The sequence below is a fragment of the Homalodisca vitripennis genome, chromosome 8, assembly GCF_021130785.1.
Source record: "Homalodisca vitripennis isolate AUS2020 chromosome 8, UT_GWSS_2.1, whole genome shotgun sequence".
Lineage (NCBI taxonomy): Eukaryota > Metazoa > Arthropoda > Insecta > Hemiptera > Cicadellidae > Homalodisca > Homalodisca vitripennis.
Window position 1 is genome coordinate 57,315,186 of NC_060214.1, and position 27,327 is coordinate 57,342,512.

Genomic DNA, 27,327 nt, shown 5'->3' on the forward strand with positions numbered 1-27,327 from the left:
AAAAACAAGTAATATTCTGTTGTATCAGTAATTAGTCTTATTACATATAAAAGCATGCCATGGAGGAAGTTCTTTTGAGCTATGGAAATAATTGAATCATGTGGTGGTGAGGGTGCCAAAAGTACATTTTGTGTTTGGTGCCAGAACAGCATGTGTTGCCTGTAGTGTGAGAACTATCCTCACAAACTGAAATTTCTATATAAACTATGTTTGGGTGTATTTAAAGTCTCAATAAAGTTTGAAAGTTACAAATCTAGAAACATCACACAATTCACTTTAAGATGACAGCCAAGATGAATTTCTTGTAGTCTTATTCACACTCATTATAATATTCTCTGAAAAATTAACTAGCCGAACCTACTTTCTCCGTTTTCCTTACTTTGCTCCTTCACCAAAGATTATAGCTATAAAAAAGCAGAGGAGATTAAAAGAGTAACTAGAGACCTATTCAGTAAGAGGTGGAGAGAACAGATAATAAGAGTTCTAGTCTCAAAAAGACTTGAACCTGTGTTATCACCAACTCTAGTCTACGGACTCTATTACTCTTTCTGGGAAATAAATCATTATTTTAATTTAAATATCTTTAGAAAATCAACAAGTAAAATAAGTACATTGGAGTATATTAAAATATAGCGAGATTTTTGAAATGTTTTTCTGATTTGTACATAAATCATGCCATAAACCTAGTAACTATGAAACCACCACCAAGACTAAACAGGCACTTTTAATTATTAAGTTAGTCAATACTCTGGTCAACAAGCTTTAGCCTTTGAAACATTATAGACCTTTACCACTAAATAAAAACTCCCACAAACAGCCAACATCAAAACCTTACTACCTGCTTGCTCTGAATTATTAACAACCACTAAGTAACAGAATTACCTTTTTATTTTTAATACTTTAAAATGTTAAATAAAATATGTAATCTCTGTAAAAAAAAAAAAAAAAAGATGGGTCTAAACATAATGTATTAAAGAAGTATAATGATGATTTTTTTATCATCATACATTTTAAATACTAGCCTTTACTATTTCAAAAACTTAGTAAAGCCAAAAGCGTACTCGGCCTCATTTTCTTTATTTTGGTATGAAGATTACATATATAATAGAAATAATTGAACTAAATAAAAATTAACAAAACAGGTCATTGCACATTGAGAACAGAATTGATTATGGGGAGGGCAGGCTGGCAATTACAGATGTGAGTGCACTTGGATTGATGAGGGTTTGTAATCTTTTCAGTCACCAGGCAGAGTATAAGACCAGGTGTCCATTTACCAGAATCACATGCAACAACGCACTCAATGATGCCCACTGTATGGTGTCTAACAACTATTACCACAGCTGTCAAGACCATTCCTCAGTCCCTGCTCAGTGTCACACTATGTGGTGTCTGGTGACTACTAGCACTGCCGTCTTGACCATTCCTCAGTCCGCACACAGTGTCACACTGTGTGGTGTCTGGTGACTGCTAGCACTGCCGTCATGACCAGACCTCAGTCCTTGCTCAGTGTTACACTGTGTGGTGTCTGATGACCACTACCATTGTCCCCATGACCATTCCTCAGTCCCCTCTCAGTGTCACACTGTGTGATGTGTAACAACTACTAGCACTGCCATCATGACCACACCTCAGTCCTTGCTCATTGTTACACTGTGTGGTGTCTGGTGACTGCTAGCACTGCCGTCATGACCAGACCTCAGTCCTTGCTCAGTGTTACACTGTGTGGTGTCTGGTGACTACTAGCACTGCCGTCATGACCAGACCTCAGTCCGCACACAGTGTCACACTGTGTGGTGTCTGGTGACTGCTAGCACTGCCGTCATGACCAGACCTCAGTCCTTGCTCAGTGTTACACTGTGTGGTGTCTGATGACCACTACCATTGTCCCCATGACCATTCCTCAGTCCCCTCTCAGTGTCACACTGTGTGATGTGTAACAACTACTAGCACTGCCATCATGACCACACCTCAGTCCTTGCTCATTGTTACACTGTGTGGTGTCTGGTGACCACTACCATTGTCCCCATGACCACACCTCAGTCCCCTCTCAGTGTCACACTGTGTGATGTGTAACAACTACTAGCACTGCCGTCGTGACCACACCACAGTCCCCTCTCAGTGTCACACTGTATGGTATCTGATGACTACTACCAATACCGTCATGACCACACCTCAGTCCTCCCTCAGTGTCACACTGTGTGGTATCTGATGACTACTACCACTACCGTCATGACCACACCTCAGTCCTCCCTCAGTGTCACACTGTGTGGTATCTGATGACTACTACCACTACCGTCATGACCACACCTCAGTCCTCCCTCAGTGTCACACTGTGTGATATCTGATGACTACTACCACTACCGCCATGACCACACCTCAGTCCTCCCTCAGTGTCACACTGTATGGTATCTGATGACTACTACCACTACCGTCATGACCACACCTCAGTCCCCTCTCAGTGTTACACTGTGTGGTATCTCATGACTACTACCACTACTGTCATGACCACACCTCAGTCCCCTCTCAGTGTCACACTGTATGGTATCTGATGACTACTACCACTACCGTCATGACCTCACCTCAGTCCTCCCTCAGTGTCACACTGTGTGGTATCTGATGACTACTACCACTACCGTCATGACCACACCTCAGTCCCCTCTCAGTGTCACACGGTGTGGTATTTGATGACTACTACCATTACCGTCATGACCACACCTCAGTCCTCCCTCAGTGTCACACTGTGTGGTATCTGATGACTACTACCACTACCGTCATGACCACATCTCAGTCCTCCCTCAGTGTCACACTGTGTGGTATCTGATGACTACTACTAATTACAAAAATGGAATATCAATTAAAAACAGAGTAAATTTACTGTTCTGACTATTAGTTTTTAAAAGGAAATATATTTAAGGCTTAATGACAAAATAAAACAAAGTATTAGGCAAAAAAGCTTTAAAAACAAAAAAATCTAATGTAATTTAATATTAAATATAAGATAAAAAACTTAATACCATAACCAGAAACAAGCATATCTACAAAAAGAACTAAACAAAAAATAATCAGCAAAACCGTATGATTTTTTACTGTTAGTAAACAGTTAGGTCATAATAGTGCAGAAAAGAAATGCATTAATTTTATTTTTGTTAAAAAGCGGATTATGTATCAAAACAGCTGTGGTGTTTAAAACATTCAGTGCTCATAGTTAGTTATATACTTCAGGTAGACGAACCAGGCCGCCATTTCTTCCAAAGCTTTGTGACCTCTTCTTGGGAAAGCTGAGATACATCAACGGTTTTGAAGAACTGTTCCCAAACTACAAGTAATAACAGGTCTCAAAAATAGCGCAAATAAAGTTTTGCAAAGTGCGAGAGAGTGTAAATACTTCCAAATTAAACTCGAGTAGTGCAACACAGGATGTAAAACGAATGTTGAGTTCAGCTCCATTCCACCCTCCACTTAGTTCAGTGTCTGAAATCTGACATTGTCATAGACTTGACTCCTGGAATCTGGAGTCAACATCCATCTGAAGAGCTCCAATAAAGTTGGCGACAAAGAAGATAATTTCATGGGCATTTTATTAGAACTATCAAGAGGATTTCTTCTTTGTGTAAAATATAAAATTTAAATTGCAAAAGAGACATAAAAATCCAAGAAATATAAAAATGTTTTCATTATGAATTTGAAATAGATACTTTTAAATTACTACGTGCAACACTGGACCAAGTTATGTCCATTAACAAAGCCCAGCTAAGTCTATGCTTATTACTTTACACTTTACTAGACTTTGAACCCAGGCTATAGAGATGCACGCTTGTGCTTAATTAATTCACCCCCCCCCCCCCCCGCTAATACCTCTGTGAAATTAAACTTTAAATTAAATTTCAATAGTGGATTAAACATAATGTGTACAAATTTGTTTCATAAGAACTTACTACAATAGTCTTGATTTAACCCCATCAAAAAAATTTTAAACCATTGCGTTAATCCCTTATTTTTAATTGAAGAATCATGAGTGATGTCTCCTTAGATATAATTCATCTCAAACACAATAAAAAAATATAAACTTTATAGGAAAAACTCAAAAATTTTTTGATTTATACTAATAACATATTTAAAATGAGACTCGTTCATTGAATCTTTTTTGTTTCTGTAACTGTTGTAAATTTACCGTCCCACAATGTCAAATGCAACCTTTTTTGTACCTTACACATACACATTCTGAATTTTGTCCATTAAATAAAAAGCAGAATAAACTAATTCGTTAAAATTCTTCACTGCTTCAATCTACATATAATAAAATTTAGATAACTGTATAACTGATATGTACCATACAATGACTGCTTATAGTAATTGAAGCAATAAGTACAAAGTACTTTGACACTGCGCAGCACATTACGTTCTGTGACAACTGTCAAATTATTGCCTATTTTGTTTGTGTTTAAATTGATTAATAAAAATTATGTATCATAGTTGGCCCAACCACCGGCCAACAAAATAAAAGTGGCAGACACCACAATCTTTACAGTAAATAACGTTTTTACGTTCTTTTCAAGTGACACCAAATCACACAGTTGATTAACAGTTATTTAACACACTCTTTCATTAATGACACCTGTTTAAAGCAATACATTTCTTAAGGGAATTTTTGCATTTAGAGTTCAGTAGGGTGGAGCTTTGAAGACTGAGAGAAAAATCCTTGAAAGCCTCTAGGGCATAAGATAGACATATGTACCAAATTTCATGTTGCTGTTCCTTGATGAATCAGTCAGTTAGTCATATATAGATAGATAAAGCAATTTCACTTAACATCTGAAGCTGTTCACCATGTACACTAGCAATAGCAAGTATGAACCTAAATATGCCTATTTCTGTTTCTAAACTAGATAGGCAAAACTAGAGCACCCTCCTTTAGTACTGAAAAACTACGGACTTTGACATTCCTCCACATACTGTCCTAAAATAATTGGTACAGAATTTGTTGGAAATACTCAATCAAATATCATGGGATGTTGGGAGAAATTCAAGTTATTTCACAGGTATTTATAATAACTGTCCAGCTTCAGGATTCCATAACACTGATCTTTAACCTTAAATCTAAAATGGATCAGAAGATTTGAATATCTTTCAGTGACCACGACCTATCTCAAGCGTGTTTAGGATATAATTTAAAAAGAATATGCCCATCGAGTCTCTGTTTTTCAACATAAAATTGTGTGGAAAACTGCGTTAACTGCTAGGTAGTCAATCATATTTTTCAATACAAGTTATATTATCACATGACAAATGATACAAAATTTAAGGTTTTTAGCATAGCATAATTAATTTTTGGCCATGACAAATCATCTGATAATTTTAAAGGATACTTAATATATATTATATATTTAATAGATTTGTGAATGTTGACTTTAGTTTTAGTTCACCTTCCTCTTAGTGCATTGTATGGAATTTGATACTGTCTGACTCCTAGTACCTAGAGTCATGTTCATCTGAAGAGATAAAATACATTCAGCAACAAAGAAGCTCAAACTCTTTATATCGTTTCAACACTAAGACGAAGGTGAAATGGAGCTAAACTCAACATCCATTGAATCAACCCTTCCCACTATAGCTTCATTATGTGTGGAATATTTCATGGTGTTAACTTAAATCCAACCAATTATGACTTGACTACACAATCATGTTTTTCGCATACAAAACTAGTGAAGTTGATGTTTTAAATACTACTTGATATTTCAAAAAATATTTCAGTTTGAGAATGAGAACTCCTATTTACAACTTCCCAACTGAGGAATTGACAGCAGAACTGTCCAATAGGGTGGAACTTTGGTATAGGGTAAAAAATAATTTTCTGTTTTATACATTGTAACAATAAAAAAATGTGTCTTCTTATGTGAGAAGTAATTCTACAAAGTTTAATTTTGCTAGAAACACGTCTTGAGTGCCGTAAAATCCTTGAAAATAGTTTTCGTCTATGCATTTTCAAATTTTCTAGAATTTTATTTAATTTTTTTGGGATGGTATTTTATGTTTATTATTTCAATTTAATTAAAACTAAGCCTAAAATCATGAAAACAAATTTAATTTGCTGCCATTATCATTTTATAGGCCCACTTAGTGGGTATTACAATTTGAAAAAGAAAGATTTTTTATGTACTACTTTTTTGGCTTAGCTGTAGTAAGATATGGGTGTTATATACTAGATATAATATGTGATGATGTGTCTTTGCCTACATTTTTTTAATAATTTCTCCTTTAATTTTTATAGTACAGTGATAATATTGAACCAAATGAAACCTATGCAATAAGGTCACAATCTATTCAATAAACACACTTATATTCATAAAATACAAATAATACACAAATGAAACATTGTAACAAAGCTAAATAAATATTCAATGTTGTCAATTATACATTTTAGTTAAAGTGTCTCTGTGTTTCAAATTTTGGCATCATCTTGTGTGAAGCAATTCTGGCTTTAACAAATCCATTTCTTTCTTCGATACCGCAAACACAGAGTGATGATTCTCTTGCAAGCTTGATTACTCTTTCCACTGCTTGTGTACGGCAGGTAAAACGTGCAAAATCAACAGAATGCATCAGGCCATCTTCTCGTGATTCACTTATGTACTTGGCTAAGTCCTCATCAGTCACGTGCTTTGTCATTGGTGGTTTTGTGATTCTGTTACGTCAGCCCAGTTGATAATGCCGATGTATCATCAGCTTTGAAGTTTAGTATAGGTATCACAAACTTCCGTACCTCATTCTTCTGATCTGACCTTGCCTTCAAAAGTCGTTGTGTTTTCTCTCATCACTTAACATGCAGAGCAACATGTTTTCAGGGTGAGCGAAGTAGCTGTTTCTTGGAATAACTGGTTGATTATTTTAAGATGCTCGTCGGAAAGATAACGTAACAACGAAATCAGTCGCCATAAGTGTTTGGCTCCATTTACGCAAGAGGGCTTCAGCTTAAGGTGACACCAAATTGGAGAGTACACCTTAACTACATAATCTGTTAAAGTTTTCAGGTTTTCTGAAGGGTTTTCTGTTCCAACACACAACCGGAGAATGCGTTTAGCCAATATCAGCCATTGTGAATGTGCTAACTTTCCTGGTTTCTTCATAGCTTGATCAGGGAGGCAGATTCCACTTGAAATTGATTTACACATTTCAAGTGAATACTTTTGATTGGTATTTAGATCTTGTTTCACTTCTAGGTCAGGAAGGTTGTCCTCTATTAATGAGTAGGTAATTACTGGAAGCTCATGACATTTTCAAGTAGTTCGCCTAATACTCCCCCGAACTCATTAGGTCCTTTTGTTTTTCCATCTAATGGACAAAATAATTGATGCAATGGCAACTAGTTGCAATGAAACAAACATATTAGCCACTGCAAAGACTTATGAATATTCTTTTCTAATAGAGCGATAACACCATTATTAGCTCCAGTGTTTTAGCAGTGCCATCACATCCAATTGCAGTTACACTGTTCAAGTTCAAATCACAGTTACTATTAAAACACTCGAAAATACTTTATTTTATGCCTTCAACTGTACCGTAGCGTGTGCCAGAAATAAAGAACCAGGTTCTTCAACTAACGAAACGTGTTCTTCAACGACAGTCTTTCTGAAAATTTGTTCCTCTTTTTCTCTTTAACAATTGTCTTATTCTTTCTGCCACAAAAAAAAACAACCCTATTTCTCTCCAATTTTATTTTTGCCACTGCCTTTTTTCGATTACTGGCTCTAGCTTTTCGAATTTTCATTCTGTCAATGACGTTACTTTTGTTCTCCTCAGAAATAAAATATTTAACAACCTCACTTGCTATAGCTGCTGCAAACCCTGACTGAAACCCCAGTTCTACCACAGATAGAAGCTACTGTCGGTAGTTGTACCATATTTTTGTTAGGGCCTGAGAAGAGGTGGAAGGCTTTTCATCATCAGTTGATTCGGCTAAAAACTCATCTTCTATATCATAATTTTCAGGTTGAAGTACATCAATTCCAATCATATTATCTGATTCTACTACATCTTAGTCATGTATAACTGGCTTTTAAGCATAAATGGAAAAATACAACAGTATTCTTTACAGATACAAATTTATTGAAATTCGATAAATTTCACTAAAAAATCACAATTTCTAAAACTTTGCGGCACCTCTTACCTTACTCCAATCATGTTTAAACTTTAAAATTGATTAAATAATAGCAAAAGGCAACTTTTTATCACTATTATATATTGAAATAAAAAAATATATTTTTTCGTTCGACCCTACTGTCCAACTGTGCAGATGGAACCTATATAAGATGACCTACCTATATAGAGTCTTATGCTACAATGAAATAATTTGTATTAATCAATTTAAACAGAAACAATCATGTGCTTTTAAATTAAATAGTGTAATTACAGCATAAGATTTTGCAATAACGCTTGAGAATGAGAGGAAAGTGCACATCTGCACTAATAATAACGCACTAAAAAAATTAGTTAATTTGTGTTTGCATTTAGAACCAGAAAATGTATGACTCTCCATTACAATAAAGACATTATTCAGTTATTATTGTAATATGATTGAACTTCAAAAGTTCATAACCTAAATCCACCAGTAATAGTACTACCGTAAACCGGGGCTACTTTGCACCTTGTGAGGTTACTTTGCACCAAAGTTTAAAAAAAGACTCAACTCTATCTGTAGGAGAAACTATTTATCATTTCAACCTAGTTTCACAATTCTCCACTAGGCTGCACCATCTTCTACATGATTTGTGTGAACAGACACTTTATCCCGCCATTTTGGATATTTGTGGGAAGAGTTGTCTTTGTATCTTCAGTTTTGTTTGAATTGTTACGTCAAAAAAGTGCCGTTTTTTACGATATTAGACAACGTCAGAGAAAGGCAAGTGTGGTATATTTATGTGTAGAATTTTATTATCTTACAAATAACAACAGTAACTGAGAGTTTATATCAATACTCATTAAATTATCATCCATTTTAAGTTTTAAGGTTACTTTTAAGAGAAAGACGGGGTTACTTTGCACCAGCATAAGTAGAGCCTTCAGCTGTTTGTTCTGCTTTCCTCGTTGCCCTGCAGTCAACACGAGAGGCCTGCAGCACAAAGCCACAAATAACAAGAAAAAAAGAAACTTGCTGTGCCAGCAGGAAAAAGTTTATCTCACGAAGAAACGATTTCCATGCAATCACTTGTAACTAGCGATAATGCTAGTGTTAAACCCCCACAATCTATGACTGATGACCAAACACCAAGCACGAGTAAGGCAACCACAAAGACTTGTTTAACTAAAGGAAAAAAAATCGTGTCAGCCTAAATTTCAACGGGATAGTAGTGATGAGTCCATAGATGACCCAACAGAAATGTGTATTGATGAAAGTTCCTCCGACGATGACTGGAAGACCTATAGGAAAAAGAAATTAGAGGAGATCAATGAAGCAGCAAAAGAAGAGGCTTTTCTAACAATAAAATCAGGACTGAGACCTATTAACAAGTCTGATCTACAAGTAGATTCATTTGTTGTTGTTAACTACGAAAAACGAATATTACCCAGGTACCACTGTAAACGTTGATGAAAATGGAGCTTTTGTAAGTGCAATGATGAAGTCCCTAGGCAACTGGAAGTGGCCTGTTAATAAGGATATTTTATTTTATGAGTGGAATGAAATTGCTGGATCTATAAATCCACCCAAAATTTTGAGCAAAAGAGGAATATTTGCAGTTCCAGAGCTTCAAGACAATTTTGGAAAAAATGGACTAAATTTTTTTTAAGAATATGCATTATTAAGTGTGTATTATATGTTATAATGTTTTTGAACATAGACCTGCAAGTATTTATTAAGTTTTAAGCTTCAGAATCTCTAAGTTTGTCATTTTTTCACTGTCAATTTTCCCATGTTAAATACACTTTGTGACGTATCATGAGTTTTTGTTGTTTTCCCCCTTTCAGGTGAAAATAATTAAATCATATAAGTATTCAGTGGTTCCAACAGATGTTTAAGGGATTCTGAATAGGTCTTACTTTGCACCAACAAAGTTTTTCAGAAAAAGATAAATAATTTTTCAGGTGGTGCAAAGTAACCCGCTCCTATGATATACTTTGCACCAAATCAAAAAAATACATAAAAAATATTTAAATATATAATACAGAAATTTATGAGTGTGGAATGGTTTCCTGGATGTATAAGAATTAATAAAAACCAGTAGTTTGTTAATTTGTTGAAATGCTTTATTTTTTATGAGATAATATTTATTTTAACTCCTAAAAGTGGTGCAAAGTAGCCCCGGTTTTACGGTATATAAAAAGTTTTCATTTTTTTTCAAACTATGTAACTTATCAAATTGTAGATCTTAAAAATGTATTTTTGAAAAAAAATGTTGAGAACAATTTATATTCATGAATAAATTCTAATATTTTGTCCCATGACCTCAGATACACAATAATTTACTACTATGTATGCGTTATTAGAGTTGAAATAATTAATCTAATAATAATAAAACATTTTCAGGTAAGGTACTCACTATCATATTTGCTGTTGTCAAAGGGGTAGTTTGCAACGAGTGAACCGCCATGGAGAGCCGCAGACAACACAAAAGGAAAATCATCCAGCCATCTCATCACAGCCAATGTCTCGTTCTGCAGCTCCGGTCTGACCTTGCGGAAGTAATCGGGAAAGTTACGGTTCAGGTCTTTGCCGAGACTGTTTGCCCTTAGAAAAACATTGTTGTCACTAAATTAAATTACATATTTTTATCTAAATATAATTTCTTTTCCTGATACTGTTATTCAAAACTGAATTTTTTTACTTATTAAATTTATGGGTTTGCAATTGCAATTTCTCTGTTGTGGAACATAAGGAGCTCAGACTCAGATTGTGCTACGTGAAACTGACAACCCATGACAGATGTTAAATTTTAAATATGTATTCAATAACACAATTGTTTTATTACATTTCTATTCCAGCTACACCGTTCTGATGATGTGTTTGTTGAAAATGAAAGGCCTCTCACAAATAAAACTAATTTATTATTGGAGTGTTTGTTTTTTAAACTAAATAATCAAATGCAAAAAGAAAGAAGCTGCTAGAGTATAGAATTATTTCAGTTTCAAAATTGAAACTGCCAGTTTCCTGTGTAAAATTGTTTAACTTAACTTGTTAAAACATTTCTAATATATAAGTATAGATGCTTTAGAGAACCATTCTGCACCCATACTGTAATGGAGTATGCACATAGGTTTGAGTTATAAAGGTCGGAAAAAATCATTTTTACAGACAGTAAGAAAGCATCGTTATCTTAGTGTATGGATAAAGAGTGCTGCAATTATTTGGACTTCAAATCATGAAGAAGTCACTGGTAAACTTGGTCTGAGCATCCAATCTCAGATGATCTCAATGCTTTTTATGGAGTTATGTGAAGTCTTTATGGCCATCTAAGGTTAAATCTATTTTGTACACAAAATGAGATCCCAAATGAGATCTGCCAAGTAGAAGGTGAAAAAGCTTCACTCACCATCTCAAAATATTCCATCTGACCATAATTCTTTTGTGCAGAAACCTCCCTTCAACACTGCTATACTACGATGATGGAAGTTGTCTGCCTCTTACTTTCGATGCATTCAGTTCAGGCTAATTTTGGATAAAGAGTTATTTACAAGCTGACATAGTTTTCTACTTCAAGTAGGTATTTAATTTATGTACACTAGTTTGCAATATCATGTGGAAACTAATCAGTAATGAGTAAAGTCTTATGAAAATACTTACAAACTGAAGAAACCATATTGTTGTTTCAGTGAGATGAATTCTATCAATTCATCTATCAATGGCATCGTACACAACATAAAGGTCATCAGTACATAAGTAAAAGAAAATAATATTTTCTTAGTAGAATAATTGTAAATTTTAAAAAACTTTGCTATTTTAAATACATAGCCTTACATGTTGCCGGTAGAATTGAGGTTGTATTAGATAATGTACGCACACATATAAAGATAGTGTTTTGAAATAACAAAAAACTTCAGCATTTTCAACTGAATGGGATGTTCCTCTTTGGTTGAACATCAGCAAAGCCTGTCACAAGTAGGAATCTGGATAAAAATTCTCTTATTTCTATTTGCTGCCTATCTGTTTACAGGATATCTTGAGAACTATTTCAGTTGTGGAATTGAAATCTTACATATAACTTCATATTTTCTACATAGCCAAGATTAACTTTAATGATGGCAAATGATCTTCCAAAGAATGTTTATTTTCTGCATCTTTGTTGAACATCAGCAAAGCCTATCACATAGGTAGGGGCTGGAAAAAATCTCTGATGTCTTATTTGTTACCATGTTTTTTCACAGGATATCTTGGGAATGAATTGAGCTGGAGACTTGACATTTTGCTTGAATGGTAAGATCAATTACTTCATTTCTATATAGGCAAGGTCGAGTTTGATGATGGCAAATGTTCTTCCACAGGACATTCTCCTTTAACTCAATATCAGTGAAGCCTTTCATTTAAGTAGAGGCCTTGAGAAATTTCTTTTCTGGCTATCTGTCCAAAGAATATCTTGAGAACGATATGAGGAAATGTTACGTGAAAATTCTTTTTTACGTGGTAAGATCAAGTTCGAAGATAATCCATTGGTTGAGTCTCTTTCTAGTCTCAACAGTGGACAGGCATACCATGTAATAATAAGGTTCATAAATACAATAATATAATAAGATGGATTGTAAATTGTAATTTCCCCACACAAAAAATATATTATACCTGCCATCCCTGGCCATACAGTGCCCAGGTGGATGTATTCCAGGCTCAGAGTCGTGGTCGTCAACCACGTTATCTCTGAGAGCACAGGCAAAACCATCAGGATTCATGCTAGGCAGGATGTGCACATGAGCATAGTCAAGGAGCCGTCTCACTCTCTTGTTCCCTTTATTGTACTCGGTCACCAGGTACTGCAAGAATAACCACATCCGTGAAATTTAACTTCAGTATAAAACCTCTTACTGATACAAGATACATATAACATTAAATATTTGCATACTACTTTGTATTATAAGATAAAAGCTAATATTTCTACTAAGGACAGGAAGCTGAGAAATTTCAAATTGCACCTAGTCCTAAAAGGACCTCTGCGCTTGCTTCTGAAGTGACAGGATATCCAGGATAGGTCAGGGGTAGGGAAGGGTGGGAGGGAGGGGGGGGGAGAGAGAGAGAGAGAGAGAGAGAGAGAGAGAGAGAGAGAGAGAGAATAGCTCTTTATTTCAAAATCATCAAGAATTGAAGGACGGATAGCTGGATATATTTCTGTCATGTCCACTTTGAACAAAGGGAAGGCCAGCTCTAGCTCTGTTACAGCCTTTACAGTCAAAGCTGGCATGTACACCACTCCCTCATGTCAACTCTAACAGCCTTTAACACTAAGGGAGCTTCTCCCACTCCAACAGCTATTCTCTGCAGTAGACTAGACCTATCGAACCACTCCAATAGCAAAGGTTAGTAATGAGTCACTCCTGCACATCCATAAGGTTGCCAAGATATAAGTGACACATCAATTGTTGCTGTACCCAGTGTAGGTTCAATTGACAGGTATAAACCATCCCAGAAGTAAACTTCCTGGGGAAGTTCATATTAATGACTCTCTGAGGCTATTAACCATAAATGTAATCTTATAGGTTATATACTCAAATTTCTTTAAGATTGTTATTAAAACAAGATAAATAAAAACTACAAATTCCATAACCTCCTGAACCCTCGAACTGGAAGTTATATTTCCCTCATATGGCAGGCCATGTTTTGTACCTGTACTTTAAACATTTTGTGAAAAATTAATTTTTACTACAAACCTATATGTTATACATTATTTTCAGGGCAATGTGGAGATAATTATGGTATAAAAACATCATGCATAAACCATATAAAAATGACTACATTTAATTCATTTATAAGTGGTGGGACTCCCCCTGGTAAAGTATGATAATATTATAAGTATTAGAATATGAGATAGCCAATTTATTTGTAATTTTATCTAGTTTCAGATAATATATAATGGTATCCAAGTTTTGTTGGAGAAAATATATTTCCATGAAAACCTGGATACCACCATTATATATTATCTGAAATTAGATCAAATGAAAAATAAATTAGCTATCTCAGATTCTAATGTATACCATTTCAAACAGAAAGAATTGCTGATTCAATGGTGGAATTTGTTTTCTTGTTTTGGCTACAGTGATTTCATAAAACTAATGGTATCTAATATATATATTGTAAAAACCACAAATAATACAGGAAAGGTTCAATTTCTTAAAATAGGTACGATTATTTTCAAAAATTAACAACAAAATTTATTTTTTACACTAAATGTTTCCAAAATATACTAAAATTTTGAGAATTATATGCACTACAAAACAGTAAATAAATTAATAACCAGTTTCTAATTTTTCTATTTTTGAAAAGTGGTGGTATATAACTAAATTTTTTAATATAAATACTTATTTTCAAAAGTTAATGAAAGTTAAAATGTTCACAGTAAATATTTCCAAAATAAACCATACCTATGATACCACACTAATTTTCAAATTTGCTAGATGAAGACAATCCTTCTGGCAAGTTTTATGGCATAACTGTTGCCAAAACAACAAAATGAATTTCACCATTGAATCAGCAATTCTTTCCGTTTGAAATGGTACATAAGTAGTGGTGGTAGTGTTGATTTATATAGGTACTATATGAACTGTCAACACACATGCTTGTCAGATTGACATTATAATGTTGAGTGTTAGTTCTAAGGTTAAACAGCTCTCTTACATTTTTTTTATTTTAAACTCCACAATTGTCCTTAGAAGATTACTAATAAAACTAACTCAACACACACTCAAATTCAACTCATACACTAGTACTTATTGCTTTAAAGATAAAATATTGAAAAATTGATTTTTAAGAATCATAGTTCACTATGACTGATGGCATTGAATTTTCCCCTATAAGAACAGTGTTAAATATTAAAGATTTTTAAGCTCTTATATTTAGTTTTAGACTTATAGAAGATATCTCATTTTAAAAATATAATTTATGTTGTAAATAAATAGTCAGAGGATTAATAATCAAGTTAATGTTTATTAATTAGCAAATATACACACATTAAGCACACCGACAATGTAACACGTGGAAGACGTACGGAAAAGAATAATAATAATTATTTATCTATAAACAGCTGTTGTAAAAGTTGGCGCATGCGCACGTTGATTTCTTTGCTGTCGCAGTGTGTGTCTGTGTGAACCACAATTTACACGCGGGTATTGTCAATTATTTATAACACCCCTCCTCAATATCTCTGCGTGGATCGGTTACTTCAGACCCAAGGTCCCCACAATGTTTGCCAGTGTTTGATTGATGGTAGTGATTTCGTGAAAATATCGGCTACCATTTCGTCCATCGGTATATGTTCCACCTTGATCTGGCCTTCTTGCACTTTCTCTCGGATGAAGTGATGACGAATGTCTATATGTTTTGTCCGGGGGTGTGAAACATAGCATTTTCTGACATCATTTTGGCACTCTGATTGTCGCAAAGAATTGTGCCGTCGATTGACTCCCGTTGCTCCCCAATTCAACCAGTAAGACGAGATTCAGGAATATTGATTCCTTTGCAGCCTCGCCCAGAGCCATGTATTCGGCTTCGGCAGTTGATTGTGCCACTGTTTTTTGTTTTCTGGCTTGCCAGCTTATGGCTGCGCCGCCCAACAAGAAGGTGTATCCTGTGTATGACCTTCTGTCCAGTGTACATGCACCCCAATTCGCATCAAGCGTAGCCTGTCAATTTTCGGATATTTCCATCAAAATGCAGGGAATGATTGGCTGTCCCTTTGAGGTATCTCAAAAACCTTTTTAGCCGAACCCCAGTGATGAATCGGATGATTTGTCGTTGAATTGTGCGAGCACACTCACGGTGTATGCTATATCCGGCCTCGTACATACCGCCAAGTACATCAATGAGCCTACCAGCTCTTTGTACGGATGATTATTTGAAGATTTTCCTTGGTCTTCTGCTGTTCCCTCGATTTTTGTACTTGGAACTCGCTGGTATTTCCACCGGGTTACAGGAATCCATTCCAAATTTCTTCAAAATTTCCAGAAACGTATCCTCTTTGTCCCCATTTTGATCCCGTTTTGTTGATCAATTTCGATGCCTAAAGAAATATTTGGCTTCTCCAAGGTCTTTGATGCCTATTATCTTTATTTATTTCATGTTTTACGTGATCCAGCAGCGCCTCATTGTCCGCAAATACCAACATATCATCTATCCAGACAGCAATTACGATGATATTATTTTCGTGCTTTGCAGTGAATAAAACACGGGTCTGATACCGTCGGTTGCAATCCAATTTTTCTTAAAATTTTGGTTAAATGGTCGTACCACATTTTCCCTGATTGCTTTAACCCGTAGATAGCCTTCTTCAAACTGCATACTTGGTTCTTTTTCTTCAATGCTTTCTGCATCTCCATAGCTGCTTTGTATGTCTTCGAATCACGTCTTTCAGTTCGTACGATGTCATTCACGGCCTCAGCTAGCCCCTCAGGCAGTTCCATGTACAGCTCTTCCTTGAGCTCACTGTTCAAATATGCCGTCTTGACATCCCAATGCTGAACTTTGGTATTAAACCCTGCTGCTAATGCCATCGCAGTTCTAATCGACTCGAATCTTGCCACCGGAGCAAATGTATCGTCGTAATCAAATCCTGGTCGTTGAGTAAACCCTCGTGCGACGATGCGCGCCTTTCTGCGCTCGATTGTACCGTCTGGATTTAATTTATTCTTGAGTACAGTTCGTGTACCGATGACGTTCTTGTTTTCCGGCCTTGGCACTACTTTCCAAGTCCCATATTCGAGGATGTGACTTCACCTCGTCCATGATAGCACGCTTCACAGCTCAGCGTCATCTCCAGTTAATGCTTTATCTGTTTGCACGTCGGCATTGAACACTAACTCCTCGAAGATGTGCCTATCTTCGTTGTTGCATTCATCAGAATAGCAGGAGTCTTTTTGCTCGCGGTGTCTCTTTCCAACTTGCACAAAGGATGATTCTAACGGCCTTTTAAAAACACGACCTTGCTCGTCGTCAATGAATACGTCGTCGTCACCAGTATCCATATCTTTTCCGCGGCCTGATCCAATGCTAGAGACACTTTCGGGTCTACGATACTTTCGTGGACGGCCTCGGCTGCCGGTCCGTATATTAGGCGGTCTGCCGACTCTCTTTTTTCTACTGATGATGAAGATCTCCCCGTTTTCCTGCTCGTTGACGATTTTCTTTTTCTTCTTCTTCTTCGAATTCAAGTGGATCCAATTCGAACCTTCGCGTAGATTATCTCTGGCTTGTCCTGAATTTTTCGATTGTTGATTCTCAAAATTTTTATTTTTTATCGACTCTTCCAGTGGATCAACGTTGGCTCTCGATGACCCCATATTCTCGTCAAAACGTACATCTCGGGTCACGACCGTTTTTCCAGTATCCAGCCGCACTCTGTACGCTTTTGATTCCAGGTCGTATCCTATGAATCTACCTGCAGCAGCTCTCGGGTCCATTTTTCCAAGTCCGACTGTTTTTATCTAACACGTACGCTCTCGAACCAAATATACGCATGTGTTTGAGGTCCGGCAACTTGCCATGCCAAATCTCGTACGGGGTTTTTCCACCGATACATGTACTTGGACAGCGATTCCTGATATAATTCGCCGTCGCAATGGCTTCAGCCCAAAATGATTCTGGCATCCCGGTCTCGATCAGCATGCATCTGGCTGTATCCCAGCAGCGTTCGGTTTCTTCCTCTCCGCTACACCGTTCTGCTCAGGTGTGTACGGCGCTGATCAGTCTTCTCTGGATCCCCTCCTGCTTCAGGTACTCTCGTCGAAATCTCCATTTCGGTATTCCCGACCGTTGTCCGACTGTAAAAATTTGATTTTTCGGCCAGTAATGTCTCAACAAAATTTTTATATTCTTTGAACTTACCGAGTACTTCGGATTTCTTCTTCAAGAAATACACCTCGCACCACGTACTGTAGTCATCGGCAAACGTCACCATGTACTTCGATCCGCCGTTGGAATTTGCCCTCATTGGCCCGCAAACGTCGGTATGTACAATCTCCAGTGGCACTCTACTCCTGTCAACTCTTTCTGTGAACGGTCTGGCAGCCTGCTTACCGCGACAAGCAAACGTTCGCATACTGTTGCTTTGCCCTTGAACGACAAATTTATCCCGGTTGCCAGCTGCTCATCAAATAATTTATTGACTGCATCCATGTGTATATGCCCAAGTCTCCTGTGCCAAATTTTCGGTGAAATTTTTGCCCCTTTTCTAAAAGGTTTTTTGACTTTTGACGTGTCCTCAGAATTTGCTTGCGCTCGCGTAACCACCTGCGCATGTTCAGTATTTTCTTCTCTTACAAAGTACAGGTCTCCCAGTCTATCGGCGATAATCACGGTTTTGCCATCTGTATTACGTACCTCAGCTAATTTGTCATTGAAGATTACTGTATTACCTTTGTCAGTAATCTTCGATACCGACATCAGATTAGTTCTTAATTCCGGTACATACAGTGTGCCATGCAAGTTCGCGGTTGAAATAACTCCACCACTTACATTTATCTTGGCTACGCCCTTTATATTTGCATTTGTCGATGCTTCTGTTGCTAACTTGAGCACCGAATCGCACGTCACCGTATCTTCAAGAATATCCTCGTCGCCGCACATGTGAGTTGTGCATCCACTATCCAAACACCACTTGGATTGGCTACGACCTTGAACATTGTTGACCTCTTCTCGGTTCAGTTCCGAGATGTAAAAATCCTGTGCTACCCTAGCACTTCCTTGTGTTGATCTTCCATCCTCCCTTTTCGGGACAATTGTTGGCAAAATGGCCAACCTTGCCGCATTTGAAGCATTTTCCCTTGAAATTACCTTTTTCGCCGCCGCTGCTACGTCTACCAAAATTACGTGTTCTGGATCTGGCCATGAATGCTTTGTTCTTCGGCGTCTTGTGAATCGCCTACCCTGGCCAAACATTCATTTAAGATTTTTTATCTTGAGCTCTTCCGGCTTTGGCAATTGATCACGACTCTCGATTATGCATCTAAAATTCTCAAAACTTGGTGGCAAACCGTGCAGTATCATAGTAGTTAACAGATCTTCATGAATCTCGATATCCATTTCCGCCAATTTGTCAACTACGTCGAAGAAGTTGTCCAGGTACTGGTGTATACTTTCCCCCTCCTTCACCTTGTGCAACGAACAGCGACTTTCAATAACGTGGCTTTCCTTGCCGGCCCTTTTGATGCGTAGATCGTTTCAAGTTTCAGCCACAGCTCACGAGTTGTCTTACAATTTTTTAATATTTTTCAACTCTGATGGCGCCATCGCCAAAATGATGCTTGCCTGAGCTGATTGATCTCCATCTTCCCACTTGACTACAGCGCTTCCATTTTCAAACACTTTCTGCCTGCGGTTTCTGGAGACTTCCATCGGCATACGGCCATAATTTCTTCTGAATCAGCAATGCCCGAATCTGATTTTTCCATGTGTCGTAATTGTCCTTCGACAGTGCTTGTATATTGCTACTTGTACAGCCATCCCTTTTAGGTTATACAAACCACTTTTTAACACAACGTGATACACACACTTAATTTCACTTTTACTGACTTTTATTAACTTTTAATGCCCAACGCTATCACACAAACGTTACTGGGAGCCCATAACCTGTTATAAATAAATAGTCAGAGGATTAATAATCAAGTTAATGTTTATTAATTAGCAAATATACACACATTAAGCACACCGACAATGTAACACGTGGAAGACGTACGGAAAAGAATAATAATAATATTTATCTATAACAGCTGTTGTAAAAGTTGGCGCATGCGCACGTTGATTTCTTTGCTGTCGCAGTGTGTGTCTGTGTGAACCACAATTTACACGCGGGTATTGTCAAATTATTTATAACAATTTATATGCTTCCAAACTTTTTATTTTTGCTTATAAAGTGTACACTTCCAAGAAATTTTAGATTTTTCCTGCATAACCAATAAAAACATGAAGAGAAATAAAAAGAATTTAGATACCTATAGGCCTATATCAGTTATATCAGTAAAATGAGATAACAATTCCAGGATTAAAGATAGGGTCATAATAGTGTTTGGGGTTTAACATTGTTCTTATGGCGCTAAAATCCAGACAGCCAGCAGGAGACCTAGTTCTCAAAAATGTGTTTGAAATACATACTTCAATAAAGTGTAGCAACACTTCTCTCCCAACTGCCTCGTTGCCATGGATGTTGCCCACCAGCTTCAAGTTGGGCCTCAGGAGCAGGTCATCCCCCCCACTGATCCTCAAGACTAGCAACTCTCTTCCTGGAACATTGGTCTTATTTTAGCTTTCCGAGTAACTAAGCTAAATTATCCTATCTGCACTTTGCAAGATAAAGAACAAAAGGTAATCCAAGAGTCAAAAATTCTATTTTCTGTTAATTTTGGAACTGTAGATAGGTAAAGGGAATTTCAGGAATACTTCTAAGTATATTGAATCTACTGGGTGAATCCAATGGAGTGGTTTCCAAATCAAAATGATTTAATGGGTCCCTTCTTATTGATGAACAATTTGAAATGGAACATCTATGAATGTGACACAAACCAAAGACTGTTTTTAACTTTATTTGTATACCTGTTATACAATGTAAACATTTTAATCTTCCACTCAAAAAGTCCTATTTACAGGTTGAGAAGAAGATATATAAATAAGTATATGTATAAGAAGAAGTAAATAAATACTAAAAAGTGCTGAATATGTAATTACGTTGAGATAATTTATTATTCTATTCTAAAGTTAAGTGACTAAATAGTTGTTCTGAAAAATAAAACAAATAGAGGCATTTTAGTTGACTGAAGATAAATTATAAATGAAAAGTCCTCAGCATTTTATATATTTTTATGAAAAAGAAATGTTGGGTTTAGAGAGTCTACAAATTGTGTTTTGTGTGTTTTTTATCAACTAAGAATAGGTTATTACATACAATCAAATGTCAATACTGCAAGTGGTGCATTTAAAACCCACATGTTTCTAAAGAATAGCGACTGCACCAGAAATGCAGATAAAAAAATTACAAAAAAAGCAAATTAGTTGGAGGCGTTGTCAAATCATTTAAGATCTACACAAACACAATTCGTAAACATTCATACAAAGATCACATATATTCACAAACCGGTCTGAGTTGAAATATGTCATGCCAAAATATGTGGATTTCCTTGCATCACTCGCAGGACTGTCATTTGACAGAATGTAAGAATCTATTCATTAGATCAGTCCATAGACCATCAATATGTTCATGCTGTACTCTGTGTCCCATAAATTTTCACCATGATGGAATAGTGGAAAAGATATATCTAATTTATACTTTAGAATGTTTAGTGCCATATTGATTCCATATAAAGCATAGCACTTTTTCTTAAATAGACTTTTTTTAAGTTGTGTACAAAATTAAACAGCAGAAATTAATACAAATCTAAATTAATAAACAAAAAATAATTGGATGTAAAGTTCGTATTCATAATCAAAATGAGAACAAACAACAAGTTATTATTTAAAATAATAAAAATGCAAAGAATGTTTTTTAGAATTGTCTACAATTACTACTTAATTATGACATAACGATGACATAATGACTAGTACATTAAATTGCATTATTAATGATAATTTCTAGGAATTTAGGGTTCAGGACATATGACAAATAATAAAGCATCTTTAAAGATTTAAACTATGATGAGCAATCTAAAACATCTTGAACAGGGATATATGAGTGATTTACTTTGATGAGAACACAACAGGAAATAATTTCTTTTATCAAAAATCCTTGACGAAAAGTTTGATAAAATAATATCAGATAACTTTAGGGTGATTAAATTAGAACAAATACAACCATCCAAACATTATAATTTGCCTTAAGTCTAGTGTATTGAATGGATAGTGAATAGAATACGTTTTGTGCATCAGCAACATAACACAGAAAAAAGTGATGGGGCAGTAATGCATTGAAAGCAAGGATGTAGCGAGTAAGGGGGTACAAGGGGTTCGGATCCCCCAAAATTTTATTTTTTCAACGACTATTATTATTTAAATAATGCAGTATTACTGACATTGCCTGCTAAGATATTGTTCTCAACATGGAAATGGGCCAAGAAACTTTTAAGGAACAAAAAAAAAATGGGGAATGAGTTGACTGCAATTTCCTTACGTTCTGTCCACTATGGAAAAATATCAGTCATCTTGCCCCTCCCCCTCCCCCCAAATTTTGTTCCTGGCTACGTTATTGATTGAAAGGATCCTAAATAAATTGTTAAGCTTCCTGAATAAATTGTTAAATAAACCGGAAATGATAAAGAAATTGTAGAAACTTATAAAATGTAATAAATATTACATATAAACAAAATATAAAGATATAAATTATTAAAATTTTATAAAGTTATTTCATGTAATGAATTTTATTTTTCTCTCAGCAAAGAACAGATTGTGTTACTTTCATGTTATAATACAATATGGTTTATCAGCTGTTTTAGTTGGACTTATACAAAACAAAATTACTCAACATCCAAACTAAAAATGTAAAACCACCACTAAGTTACCTAAAATTATTGCATTTGATAACAGCTGAAAAAGTGGAAAGTAGTATGAAATAAATACAGAATTATATGGGCTACTTTGAAAATGTTCACACAATCTTTAAAAATAATTAATAATGTTTTGTGATGTTGAGAAAAAGATTTTTCTCCAGTACTATGCTATATTCTTAAGAAATTATTTATTTTTTTAAAGATACATAATGAAAATTTTGGTCAGCAATTAAAATTTTAATTGAATATTTGTAATGTGTTGTAAAGTTACAGAGAATTTTAATACTAAATAAAGTGAATACCAAACTAATTAGTATACAGTGCAGTCTCTACAATCCGGCCGTGCGCTAATACGGCACGTCCAGTAATCCGGCACTGTGCGAGCTGTCAAATTTTTTGTACTGTATCCTTCCGTTGTTTATTTCACAGCCAGATTAGGCATACTGTACTGTTTGTTTATTACGTTCTATTGTGTATTTAGTTATTTTCCAATTGTACTTTTGCGTTCTACTTATGTTAAACTATACTTTAACCGGTTTCTAATAAATTTCAATGTACATTTGTATGTTTTTCGTACGTTTTTACCCATACATCCATTAATCCGGCAATTTCGGTAATCCGACACTACCAGTCCCGATATACTGCTGGATTAGCGAGATTGCACTGTACTTGTCCATCTATTTATATACAGTAATAACAGTATTTTTGTACAAGTAGTTGTGTAAAATATGTATTTTACATGACTCTCATTCAAAAACTCAAAAGTATTGTAACATTTTGTAACTAAGGGTCTGCATATAAAAGAGGGAATACCATTTCCCCACTTCTAGGGTGAAAAATAAAAAACAGAATGCAATGAACTTACCTTCAAATGACTCCCCTATTGAGTATAGTCTGGTAAGATTGCTGTGCATCTTTGTGAAGTTCTTGAGGAAACTTATCATCTCCTCGTGTGTGTGATATCTGTCCAGTGATAGCAGGCTATCATCAGCATAGTTGAAGGCAATGAACACCAACAGCATACCCCACAGCTTCATCATATTGCTAGAAAACCAATTCCAAAGTGAAATATATAAATCAACAGAAACCAAGTCAATTAAAATGGTGCTTAGAGTTGCTCTTATATATTAAAGCAGACATTTAGACATTTTAACAGCTTTGGTAAGTGTTTTGGAGCATGAAACTGAAAGTGAGTAAGTTGTGACTGTGTAACTTATTCTTACACTCAGCTTGTCCCAAGTAGGCCTCAATTTATAGTCAGTCGCATTGCTACTATCCATTCACCAAGTATTGAGATTGATGCCCAGCCCATAACAAAGAGTCTCTGGGGTTGTGATCAATGGAGGAAAAAGACCCAATGAGAATCCACATGGACTGTGTAAATTCCTACAAGATTGGCACACCGACTTTGGTTGCCAATGTGGGTTGCAGCCCTCATCAAGTCTGGAACTTACTCCTTTTGCCTATCAGCCCCACTGTGGCTTTCTTGCAAATTATATGTCCAGTGCCAAGAATTGAAATTTCAAAATAGTTGCTAGATATTCTAAGAGTTTTTATTCTGCCAGCGCATCTCAATTGTTCCGTCAAATGATATGTACCATTTATGTTTGAATCATTTAAGAGAATGCTGTCACTGTACCTTACTCTTGCCTGTAAAGAAAATATAAACCCAGTATCTTCTTGGTCTTCTTTGTTTAGCCAAAATAAAACATGCTGCTACAGCAATTACAACCAACATTTTGTACACTGGGTGTGTCACCTGACTTGTTCTGATTTTGTTGCAGGCAAAAATAAATCAAATAATGTAATGCGTTACAAAAAAAATTCCAAACCAAATTTTTAGTAGCCAATTCATAAAATTCGCCTGCAACCAACATCAGTCACAGCAGTACTGGATGTGTCTTACTCTCAGTGAATGAAGGGATAACAGGATTTTGGACAATTACCACCGTTATAGGTTATAAAAAGTATAACACACACACACCGTTTCAAGGATTGGAATCTATCCTCTTCGTCATGTTTGCTAGTGTGATATGTGATTGTGATACTCATACTTGTGATTTGTGCTCAGGACTTGCATCCTGGACTGGACTCCAAGCAGCTTTTAAGAATATTTTAACCCTTTTATTTCCCTTCTTTACTTCTTTCTATTCTTTATTTTTGTATGTATTAATACCTCCCCTACCTGATGAAGAGGATAAATTCAAACACTCGAAACGTTGTGTTATACCTTTTATAACAAATAACAATGGCAAATCCTGTTATCCTTTCAAACCATCCATCGGCAATAAAAAACTTTAAACAAAAAATTGGTTCTCAGTGAATGTCGTCAGATGTCTCTTAGCAAGTTGGAAGGTCAAAGGAGTAGAGCTAGGGTGGACAGGATATCCACTTTGGACAGAAATACCTGTATCTGCAAGGAGAAACTTGGGACAAAAGTGGACCAACACATTCACCAACAGATATGTTCTTATCTGAGAATTTCAATGTCCTTGGTCAGAAACAACTTTTTGATCCACAGCCTTCTGTACTAACAAATTAGTCTTATAGATATTAGTTTTTGAAAGTCTTCCTTTGGCTAGTGTTGATTGCAGGGATGGGGAAGATAAACGGACCCTGCCCCCTCAGAGCATTTTATTTTAAAATAATCGATCGCCTAGTAGTCTATTTTTGACCAAAATAATACGTAATTTGGAACTTTGATATAAATCGTAATTTAATATAAAAATTCAATCTTTATATCTATTTTAATTTACGAAATATACGGCACTACACGTATAATAAATCAATTTTTTCAAACGCTAAATATTTTAATTTCACCGTCACACAGCAAGTACGAAAGTGAGGTTAGTTCTTACTATTTCTTGTGGTTTCTGGTAGGCTATTTTCAATAACCGAATACAAAATGTACTGATTCAGAATCATACGTTCAGAGTTAATCCCAAAATGTTATAGGTACATGTTCCAGATACCGTTACTGCTAAATGAGTCCGAGTACTTCGACGGTAATCGTGTAAAGTATCAATATCGTAAAAGTACCTGTAACAGTAACCTGTACCAGGTACTTTCGGTTTGCAGACAGACGAGTACCTGTTATAAAATATCTGTTACACCTGTTCCGACAGCTGCCATAATAGTTGAGTGAGCTGCTGAGCTCTGGGCAGTTCTGTACTGTGTTAGTTTGTACCATTCGTTGTCACTACGAAGCAACACCGTCCTGGAAAGTCTGGCGATTTGCGCGTTAAAACGAACAGCTGCTGGTTGCGGAAGATTAAAATTAAACCCTGTTAATCTTGTGGACCACCCGGTTGAGAATAAAAGTTAAGATGGTATTTTTAATAAAAACTTTATTTTCATGCTATACTGAAATTATAAAATTACATTGTCAATTACAGTACACTTGTATCTATCCTGTATAAACATTTGGTCTAATAAGATCACAAGTTGAATCGGTGTTGTAGATTGGTTGTAAAGCGCCGGAATTTTTCGTCGTTATTGTTAGTAAACAGTTTTATATGTCAAAACGCAGAAATAAACAAGCTAAATCTTAACATAACTCCCGTTAGTGTAGCTCTGTTAGTTAGTTTGTGGCCAACTTTCAAACTCGAATATCTATAAGTTACTTTTTGATCCGAGAGTAACAACAATATTTGGCTTGGATCTTTATTTTTGATTTTAAACTTAACTATTTTGTTCAATATTTTAATGATGTTATGTTTAAATTTTGCTTTAGTTAAATATACATTATATTAGACTACCTGTATTTATTACAGAATATTTCAATTATCTATAAGTATTAGTTCAGAAGTACTATAAAATAACGATTTTAGGACCTAGTATTTAAAAAATTTCCGATTGATTAGCAAGAACGTAGCTACGAAAAAATTTGAGGGGGTCCAGGCAACTGATATTTTTTCCGTAATGGACAGGGAGTAAGGCCTCATTTTGTTCTTTAAAAAATTCTTGACCCGTTTCTGTTGAGTACGATCTTTCAGTAGCACTAAATTTTTTTAATGATAATAATCCCTTACTGAAAAAGTAATTAAAAATTTGGGAGGGGTCTAGACCCCCGGACGCACTCCTGGCTACGTCCTTGCTGATTAGAGGGTTTCAATACCCTTGACTGGCCGGTGTTCCGGTCTCCCCCAAAGAAGATTGCAAAATTATCCGGTGCGCCACTGGTTGATTGCAAAATTATTTAAAACTGTTTTTTTTTTCAATCATAACTTTGGTTAAGGCATTTTGAAGATGTCATTTTTGTTTTTCTATTTGACTAGATATGCTCATTCTCATTTTAAGATACAACTTTCAAGTATTCCATATTTGGAAGTCCACCTTAGTGCTTGATACATTAGCGATGTTCTATGGACTAAAACAATGGCTATGAGACTAGAACACTCACACTATTCTTTCGGTGCTGTGCTACACACATCCCATCATTAGGTGGTGTAACATTAGATACTATGGTATTATATACCTGTAAGAAATGGCCTTAAACGATAGTTTTTATTTTAGGTGCTGTGAGACAAATACATCTCGTAGGTCAGTATAGATTAGATGTTATGAGAATGGGAATTCAGTGGGGAGTATGAATAAGTGGAAATTTTATTAATATTATTCAACCACAAAAACCTTTAATCAATTTCTATGTTTATTTACAAGACACGTTCT

General features: G+C 35.7%; 1 protein-coding gene across 4 annotated transcripts in view; it reads right to left on the bottom strand.

Moving 5' to 3' along the window:
- Positions 1–27,327, bottom strand: part of LOC124367621 (carboxypeptidase D-like) — a 60,803-nt gene that overhangs the window by 24,643 nt on the left and 8,833 nt on the right. For 3 of the 4 annotated variants that reach the window (XM_046824586.1, XM_046824585.1, XM_046824587.1), the window contains exons 2-6: positions 23,522–23,700; positions 20,276–20,403; positions 12,767–12,954; positions 10,536–10,723; positions 3,236–3,319 (exon numbers count right to left, since the gene is read on the bottom strand). In XM_046824586.1, coding sequence (XP_046680542.1) covers positions 3,236–3,319; positions 10,536–10,723; positions 12,767–12,954; positions 20,276–20,403; positions 23,522–23,696 — 763 coding nt within the window. In that variant the 5' untranslated portion in view covers positions 23,697–23,700. The remainder of the gene's footprint in view (positions 1–3,235; positions 3,320–10,535; positions 10,724–12,766; positions 12,955–20,275; positions 20,404–23,521; positions 23,701–27,327) is intronic. The other variant, XM_046824588.1, reaches the window with a different exon arrangement.